Source organism: Physeter macrocephalus, chromosome 14 (genome assembly GCF_002837175.3).
Source record: "Physeter macrocephalus isolate SW-GA chromosome 14, ASM283717v5, whole genome shotgun sequence".
Taxonomy (NCBI): Eukaryota; Metazoa; Chordata; class Mammalia; order Artiodactyla; family Physeteridae; genus Physeter; species Physeter macrocephalus.
The window spans coordinates 96,969,797-96,979,083 of NC_041227.1; the positions used below are offsets into that span (position 1 = coordinate 96,969,797).

A 9,287-nucleotide genomic window follows, 5' to 3' on the forward strand; every position below is an offset into this window, starting at 1 on the left:
TGAGCTCACAGAACTGGGGAGTTCCAGAAGGCCCCGCGTCAGTTTGGAGCCTGCCCTTTCCCATCATTCTCTTCAAGCTGGGTGCCTGGGGCCCCAGCTGTATCATGGGGTGTGTCCTGGGCTGAAGCAGAGTGTCGGGCCACTGCTGTTACTGCCACTGTCACTGCTGTGTCAGCTCTGGTGCGGACGACACCTGATCAGTGAGCCCCCTTCCCCCTCTTCCTGCAGCTGTTAACTGGTCAGAGAGGGACATGGAGAAAGGAAGGCAGTGGTCAGAGATTGCGGGGCGGGGCGGCCGATCCTGGGCTGGTGAAGCGGGGGTGGGGAGTTGAGAGAGAGAGATTGGAGACCACGCTGGCAGCCTCTGGTCTCTGGATCAGCAGACCTGACTCCTGCTACCTCTAGATCTGCTGGGAAATGCTCAGGATGAAATTACCTTTAAATAACTCTGCTAGCGAAAAAGCAAAAGCAGTCTCTGTAGAGCAGTCGGCTTGGTTTCTTCATCTATAAGTTGGAGATAGTAATCCTTCCCCCCCTTGAATTGTTGAGAGGATTAGAGGAGATTAAGTCAGAAAACATCCAGAAAAAACCCAGCACAGTGTCTGCCAGATTTTAAGAACTCAGAAGGGTGTCTTCCTCCCTCTCATCCCCCCACACTTTGATGAGAAGGGCTCATGCTCTTCGGGACACGACTTCAATATACTTCAGTCTTAAGAAGCTCTCATTTAACAGCCACTCCATGCCGGCAGCTCTGCTTGACTCTCAGGATAAGAAGATAAATAAGAGCACGATTGTTCTTTGGAAGTTCACCTCGTAGTGGGAAAGGCTAACGTCTTTTACAGTCTACTGTGCAGGAGGGCAGAAGTACAGGACGCTTTGGGAGTATTGGGGGGGCGGGGGCCCACTGGGGGAGCCTCGCTGGGGAACTCACCTCTAATGTGACCCTTGAAGTACAGGTAAGAGTGAAGCATGGAAAGGAAACGAGAGGGTTCCCGTTCAGACGGCAAGATCGCCGTGAGCGAATGACATGGCATTACTGGAACTCAATGTGTCGCGGGACAGAGGTCAGCAAGGCTGGGTCACGAGGGTCCTTGTGGACCATGCTTAGGAGCAGTGAGGAAGGAAGCCATCAAAGGATGTCACACGCCAGGCTTTTTGTGTAAAACCTTCATGCTGGTGAATGCGGGTAGAATAGTTGAGGAGAAGGTCAGGACTGGATCCCAGGAGGCCATCAGCACACCAGGAGGGTGGTCCGAACTAAGGAAAAGATGTTGCCCTTGGAGGGAAGGTGGACTCAACAGCACATTGGGATTGATTGTTTGGGGATGAGTGAAAGATGTTGCGATGGAGAGGAGTGAAGAATGACATTTATATCTGGATAAAAATGTTTATCCAATTTGGATAAATAGGTTTAAACAATAAAACATGATGAGTTTAGGGCTTCCCTGGTGGCGCAGTGGTTGAGAGTCCGCCTGCCGAGGCAGGGGACGTGGGTTCGTGCCCCGGTCCGGGAGGATCCCACGTGCCGCGGAGCGGCTGGGCCCGTGAGCCACGGCCGCTGAGCCTGCGCGTCCGGAGCCTGTGCTCCGCAACGGGAGGGGCCACAGCAGTGAGAGGCCCGCGCACCGCAAAAAAAAAAAAAAAAAAAACCCCAAAACATGATGAGTTTAAAACCAAGAATGTTTTAAACCAAGAAAGGGAAAACATACAAAAGAGCACTAAAATAGTGGGAAGGTTTGTTCTGTTTTGGACGTGCTTAGTTTGAGTTCACCGTGTCTTATCCAAGCGGAGATTCCCAGGAGGCAGTTACCTATGAGGTCTGCTGCTCCGGGGAAGATGCCATACAAGCCATCATCCTGCAGCAGGCAGTAGGCACAGACATGCTTAGGCATCCTGCAGGCTGCCCAGAGGGTCTCCTGAAGTGGGAGAGAGGAGGGCTCAAGGGAGAAATGCCCGGGAAGCATATCAGCATTTAAGGCCTGGGCGGAAGTGGATTCCACAAAAGGGAATCCGAGGAACCTGCGCGAGGGGAGCGTCATGGAAGCCGAGAGAGGCAAGCGTTTCAACCGGGTGGAGTGGCAGCGGTGTGCAAGGCTGCCGAGGGCCCCCGCGAGACAGGAGCTGGCGAGGGTCCGTCGGACTGCGCAGAACAGTGTCAGGCGAGTGGTCGTGGTGGTGACGCTAAATTTCACTGGGTTGAGAAACAGATGGGAGGTGAGAAAATTGTAGATTTTCCCCTAGAGGTTGAAATGAGAAAGAGAGGGAGAGGGACAGGTCAGTATAGATAAAGAGTCCAGGGAAGGTATTTTAGAAGATGGAGACCTAAGCATGTCCGTCCCTGCAGAGGGAGGAGGAGCTGGTGGAGAGGAGGGGCTGGTGATGCTGAGAGAGGAGAAGTCGCTGGTAGAACAAGGTGGAGAGATGGGAAAGGATGAAACACAGAGCTTGGAGGAAAGATGGGCCCCCATCAGTGTAGAGGCACCTCCCCTGTGAGGGTAGGTGAGGCTACTGAGGCACTTGTGAATGGCATGGGGTAAAAGCAGAAAGAGGAAGGAAATCTCACCTGTGAGCGCCTTGCTTTTCTCAGTGAGGCAGGAGGTGAGGTGGGACAGGGCAGGGAGGGGACTCAAGGACAGTAATGAGGGTCGTGAATACCCTCGGAGGGAAATGGGAGAGAGAAAGCTGACCAAGACAAGCATCGGTGCCGGTGCCAGCATCACTTCCTCATAGAAATAATGACCAGCCGAGTTCTAGTGCAAAGAGCCCTGTTCTCTCTGCGCCTTTCTTTTCTCATTCATTCTTTCAACAATCCGATGAGGCAGGTGTTATTAATTTCCTCACGTTATAGCGGAAGAAGATGGTGCTGGGAAAGTGTCCACATCAGAGATGCTATGCGTAGGGGCGGGCTTCCCGCTGAGACGAGACTTACTGCAAAGCACACCCTTGTCTTGTCATCCTTGGGCTTGGGGCCACCCAATTCTAGGGACACCCACTCCCGAGGTTGTGTTTCGTTTCTGGAATCTACGAAGGTGGAGGGCCCGTTGGGGGGCCGAGGTCGTGAGAGACATGGAGAGGTAGGTCACAGGTGGCTGGGGAGAGATAGAAGTGGGATAGAGACACTTCTCTATTCTGAGACAGAGTGGAGGCCAAGGTCATACCCAGGTGCAAATGTCCTTCATGATGTTGGGGACAGGTCTGCAGAGCCGGTGATGAGAGGCGTGGAGGGCAAACTGAACCGGGCGAGGTGAGCTTCGAGGGAGGCCGGGCTTTAACAAGGTGATGGTTTAGATGGGGTGGCGGGCATGGAGGAGAGTTTCAGCATCGCCTTGGGCGGCCTGTGTGGGGGAGAAAGAGCATCCTCCACTTGAGAGGCTGCAGGGTGGCAGTGTTATAGGGGGAGACCTGGCTTCAGTGCAGCCCAGGAGGGGAGGCTCAGTGCTAGAAGACAGCTTCGTGGCGTCTGGGCTGAAGGATTGACTTACGCTGATGCCACTGCTTGGCTGTCCCCCTCCGGGAGCATCTGCTTGTGGCCAAACCCCGGTGGGGCTTTGCAGTCACATAAACTTTGGTCTCAGTCCAAACTTTGTCCCTTCTGAGTTGTGAAGTCTTGGGCTTCAGGATTCCGTGATACCTGGCAAGTAGTATGGAGCTCAGAATATGTTTGTCCTCTCCCCGGTTCCCCTCCTCTTCGCTCAGCTGCCGGGACAGCGGGGTACAAAGCAGGACTTCAGGGGAAAGGGGCTGGCCTCGGGGAGCCCTCTTCTGGCTCTTGGTGGTACGGCTGATGCCCCATCAGGGCTGCAAGGGAGCAGGTTGGCAGTGTTGGAGCCTTCTCCCCACTTCCCAGGTACACTCAGGCCCTGTTTCCCTTCTTCTTCCAGGGGTAGCCTTCTGGGAGCTGCCCGTCATCTCAAAGCCCAGCTTTGAGCCAGGGTGGCGGGGTCTCCAACCCTGCCGCCCGCATGGAAGGTGGGAGCTGGGCTCCCAGAAGGTGGCCGTGCCTGCCTGGGATCACGTTGCTGGCCTTGGCCTCTCTGCTCAGCTGCCAGCTCACCTCCGGCCGGGCCAAGGTCTACAGTCGCTGTGAGCTGGCCAGAGTTCTGCAGGACTTCGGCCTGGATGGATTCCGGGGATACAGCCTGGCAGACTGTGAGACTGCGCTCCCTCCCTCCCTCCTCCTCCCCCCTCCTCCCCCGAGGGCTGTGGCCTTGGGATCCTCTGCTCTCCTTTGGCAAACAAGGATCCTATGAGCTGGGAGGTAGAGAACACCTGGCTCTGGGGTGAATACACAGCAGGCAGGTTACAGGCAGCCAAATCAGGATGACCTCTTCATTTTCTCCCCCGCTGGTAACGTCGGGAGCCAAAGGAAAAGAATGGTTTCCTACCCTAATCTGAATTGTGGCCACTAGGATCAGACATTCCCAGTGAAGTTTAGGGCAAGCTGAGCAAAGCAGTAAATACCCAACTTTTCAAGCTGGTGGCAGTTTCGAGAAGCTATGAAGTACAGCCACACCCGGACTCATTTCTTCTCTAGTTCTAGCCCTCTCTCTAGGTTCCCCCCGTGCCTTCCTAATCATGTCTCTAAAGAGCGAGCTCTTATTCATTCATCCCACAGCACTTCTTGGGTCCTACTATGTGCGGACAGTGAGACCGTGGGAAGATTGCTAGCCTAGGAGTCAGGACGCCTGAGGGCCGGTCCTGACTCTTGCTCTTTGGTAGCTCTGTGTGACCTTGAGTAAGTCACTTTGCCCCTCCGAGCTTCGACGGATTCATGTGTCAAGGAGGTGGGAGGGCGTCTGCCTTGATGCCTGGAAACAGGAGTTGAGGCTCGGAGGAGGTGACGTGTGGAGTCTGCCCCATGAGCCCTCTGGTCTGGGTTGGCCTCCGTCATCTGACCCGCAGGCCTGTGTCTCCGCCCTGTGCAGGGGTCTGTCTTGCTTACTTCGCAAGTGGCTTCAACACAGCTGCCGCAGACCACGAAGCCGATGGAAGTACCAACAGCGGCATCTTCCAGATCAACAGCCGGAAGTGGTGCAAAAAACTCAATCCCAATGTCCCAAACATGTGCCAGATGTACTGCTCCGGTAGGCTGGGCCTGGGCCCGGGGGCTGGCTGGGGCCAGGCTCTCACTGGCCATTGCTTCTTCCCCAGCCTTTTGTGTTCCTCCTGGCTTATGTTTGAGTGGGGACCCTCGCTGCCTGCTGGGTCTACCAAGGAGGGTGGGATGGGGAGAGTGATGAGGATGGGTCCTCCGAGGATCTGATTTGGGGTCCCGGATGGGACACTGTCCTGAGAGCTATGGGAAGGGAGGGGGGCTGGCTTCTGATGGGGGGAAGTGATCGGGTAAGCCCTGTGCTTCCAGGGCAGTCGAGGGACAGGGTTGAATTTAGGATGGAGGAGGGTGTGTACATGTGTGAGAAAGACAGAGAGATAGAGACAGACTCTGGCTGTGCAGCTCTCCCCCCTGCTCCCTCATCGTGTTTCTCTGCCTCCCTCCCTAGACTTGTTGAACCCTAACCTCAAGGATACTGTTATCTGTGCCATGAAGATAATTCAAGATCCCCGGGGTCTGGGCACCTGGTAAGTGATGTAGGTTGGAGCCCCCTGCAAGGTGATGTGGCCAGGACCACAGTAGGGAACTTACCTTCTCTGAGTGTCCTTCTTATCCCAGGCACCATTCCATGGCCTCACAATCTAATCCGCACGGCAACTTTCGGTGGCGGAGCTCACTACCACTGACGTATTTACAGACAACGCGCTGAATTTTAGGGAGGATAATGAAGTCACTGGAGGTCACGGAGCCAAGCCTGGCTCTTCCAAGATCTGCCTATGCTGAGATGCCTGCCTACAAGTTCATTAGACCAGGGTCTAGGAACTTTCTTTCTTAACTGTGGCATCTTTGTCTAGTACAACAGATCGAAGAAGTTCCCTGCTTGAAGCATGGGTGAGAGCTCTGGAGCCGCACCCTCTCAGCCTTCCCTTTACTCCCCTCCTTCCCACAAGATGGCCTTGGAGCCATCCTCATAGGCAACGGAGTTGGATGAGCATCCGATGGGGCACTGGACTATATCTTTGGAGCCCCTGAAGCGGCAGGCCTACAGCTTCCCAGCCTCTTCCGATGGGAGCTTCTCTACATAGAGTCTCCAACCTCCCTTTACTCCCCTATCTGGATAGCAGCAGGGGACAGAATGTGGGGAAGGTAAAATGCCTCCAGGTGGCCAGAGTACCAGAACTCAGGGCAGATGCGATAGTGACGAGGCTGGCGGGGTAATTAGGAAAGTATCAAATGTCAGTCCATGAACAGAAGGAAGAGAGATGGACAAGAGGCAGGGGTAGTAGTTGGGAAGCCTTTGCAGGAGTCTAAATGGGAGACAGAGGGTGTGGACTCAGACAGTCGTATAGGTGACGGACAGGAGAGGGGCTAGGGGTGAGGGGCTGTGAAGGAGGAACAGGGACACGTGATACATGGCCAGTGAGTGACAAGAGGAGGTGAAAAGGATCATGAACATAGAGAAGGTCCAAGGTGGCCCTTGACAATGGCCACAGCTTTGGAGATGTGTTGATTTGAGAACAGTTGAAGCCCCAGGAGCTGAATCTGGAATGAGGCAGGCTCAGCAGGATAGAATGCACATCTATAAAATCAGGAAGGGCGAATGCAGGCTCAGGTAGGAATCCAAGGCCTTGAGGCCTTGGGGGCACTACCCAGGGATGGAAGAAACAGGTTCTTTGGGGTTAAATCAAGAACAACTCTCTTGTACGCTGGGAGTAAATTTGTGGCATGTATAACCTCTGAGAGGTGGCTGAGGCTAATAGGAAGTGGTCCTAGAATGTAGGAAGGGTGCTGTTTATTCCCTCCACATGCACACCTGAGAACTCATCTGTGCCAGGCTCTGTGCTGGGTGCTGGGCTTCAGGCGTGGCCAAGACCCAGTTCTTTGCCCTCAAGGGTCTCAGTCTAATGGAAGAGATGAACAGGCCAGTCAACCCCTCTCACCTGATAGATCTATCAAGGTCCTTTAGGGGTCCTCCTTGCCATTGGGCTGTCTGACACTGACATCATAGAGGACACTAGTTATCCAAGTTTGGAACCCCTGGGAACTTGGGACCCCCAGGATCCCAGGATCTTGCTTAACTTCCTCAAGATGCTGGTATGACACTGGAACAAGGTAATGGTCCTAAAAGAGCCTATAAACTATAGTTACCAGCAACTGAAAGATCCAGGTTGGTAGCCAAGGAGAATTGGGTGTAGGTGCATTTCTGTCATTTACAAGCTGTGGACCTTGGGCAGGTAATTTTGCACCTTAGTCTCAGCTTTTCGTTTGGAATATAGGGAACATAATATCTGCCCAATCTACCTTATAGGGCTGCTGGGGGGTGGATGGCAGAATAATGGGTGATGGGTGTGACAGTGCTATGTAAACTGTAAAGCGCTGTACACATGTACGGTGGCATCACTGTCTGCAGAAACAGCATGGTGTAGGAAGCGAGCATTGAATTGGGGCTCTGGACCCCAGTCTTTGTCACTGACTTCTGGGTGAACTTGAGCAAGTTACTCTGTTATCTCCATCGGTAAAATATGGAGGCTAGAGAGGTAGCTTTTTAAGGGCCATTCTCTCTCTCTCTCTTTTTTTTTTTTAACTTCCTTTAGGGGGTTCTTTGCTAGTTCACACAGCTGACTTGTCTCTCTTCCCCTTGCTAGCCCCTTTCCTCACCTCACTTCTGGTTTAGAGCCCACGCCTGCATCCTGTTCTTCTCTGAGCAAAGACTGAAGACTGCAGCTGATTTGGTCTCTCCTCTTCCCCATCTTCCATCCTCAGGGAGGTCTGGAGGCATCACTGCCAGGGCAAGGACCTCAGTGACTGGGTGGATGGCTGTGAATTGTAGGATTCTCTCTGGATGGACAGGCCATGCATAGCAGCTTGGGAGATGTGGTTTGGTTCCTGACCCAGGCCTGGGGAGACAAGCCAACTAATAAAGTATAGTTTAATATAAGTGTGGTTCTCAGCTATCACTGTGTGTCCAGGTGGCGTGTTGGAGCCAGAAGCATCTCAGGGTTTCCTCACTATCCGCATGGGCTGGGGTTCAGCTGGACTCCAAATAGCCTACCACGGGAAGTTTGCCTCCATTCCTGGAGGCCTGGGGAGCGGGGAGGGGGGGGGGGCGGGGGCGTGTCGGTGCCTGTGTTGCCCACACCTGGCAGAGTTTCCTACATGAACCTCTTGAATATATGACTGATGCATGAACGATGCATCCTGAATGGTAGGCACTCAGCCAACGTTTGTAGAACTAGTGAATGAATGGGCCCCGATACCTTCTTTCAACATAGCAACAGTTCATTCAACAGTAGCTGTCAGGCCCCAGGCTTCTCTCTAGATGGAACCACAGCCCCTCCCGAGCTCTCTCCCTCTCAGGGGGACCGCTCTGGCTGCTTCTCATCCAAGTCCCACTCAGCTGGCACTTGGCCATACCTTGGAGCAGTGGGGGGTTTGGCACAATTCGGGAAGAGCTGGCTTAATGGGGTTTCTCCTTTATCCTGGCTGCCCGACCTTGGGAAGGTCACTCCACCTCTCACGGGCAAATTCCTCATGGACAAGAGGAGCTAATAAGGGCCAGCTTGCAATACCGTATTGATATCAATTACATAACACAGAGCAGGGAGGCACCTGGTACAGGGCGTGGCACAGAGTGGGGGGGACTTAAGAAACACTGGCCTCTTGTCTGGTTTCCCTGAACTCTGGGGGTGCCAAGTCCCAGCCCACCTGGTGGGCACACGTCCTGCCTGTCCTGGTGACCAGGGCTTCCTTGAGAGGTCTGCACCAATGTCCTCGTCACTGTTTGCTGAGAAGGAGGAAGAGGAGAGGAGAAGGTGTGGGAAGAAAGAGCAGGAGAAGCACAGGGATGGTTTGGATAAAGTGGCAGAAACTTCTATGGGAAGTGGGGAGAATTAAGTGAAGTTCTGGCACTTTTTAAAGTTCAAGTCACTAATAAGGACCCACTGTCTAGCACAGGGAACTCTACTCAATACTCTGTAATGACCTATATGGGTAAAGAATCCCCCCCCAAAAAAGTGGATATGTGTATCCCTGATTCACTTTGCTGTACACCTGAAACTAACACAACATTGTAAATCAACTCTATTCCAATAAAAAATGTTAAAAAAAAAAAAGAAAAGGAAAATAAAAGTCCTAGTCACCTCATTCTTGGACTAGTTTGGCTCCAGGAGACTAACTGGAAATGGACTTTATCTTTTGTGTTAAGGGTGGGGTGAATGCCCCAGGGGATAATTAG

General features: G+C 53.3%; 1 protein-coding gene across 1 annotated transcript; it reads left to right on the forward strand.

Moving 5' to 3' along the window:
• Window positions 1–3,905: 3,905 nt before the first annotated feature.
• On the forward strand, window positions 3,906–7,920 carry SPACA3 (sperm acrosome associated 3). The gene is made up of 4 exons (XM_007113819.1): window positions 3,906–4,149; window positions 4,926–5,084; window positions 5,502–5,580; window positions 7,817–7,920. Exons 1-4 carry the CDS (start codon window positions 3,963–3,965, stop codon window positions 7,881–7,883), a joined length of 492 nt encoding a protein of 163 aa, XP_007113881.1. The 5' UTR covers window positions 3,906–3,962; the 3' UTR covers window positions 7,884–7,920.
• The last annotated feature ends 1,367 nt before the right edge of the window (window positions 7,921–9,287 follow it).

Coding starts and splice junctions, on each gene's coding strand:
- SPACA3 (XM_007113819.1), top strand. CDS start 3,963: ATGGAAGGTGGGAGCTGGGCTCCCAGAAGGTGGCCGTGCCTGCCTGGG. Junction 4,150..4,925: donor GGGATACAGCCTGGCAGACT/GTGAGACTGCGC, acceptor CGCCCTGTGCAG/GGGTCTGTCTTGCTTACTTC. Junction 5,085..5,501: donor GTGCCAGATGTACTGCTCCG/GTAGGCTGGGCC, acceptor CTCCCTCCCTAG/ACTTGTTGAACCCTAACCTC.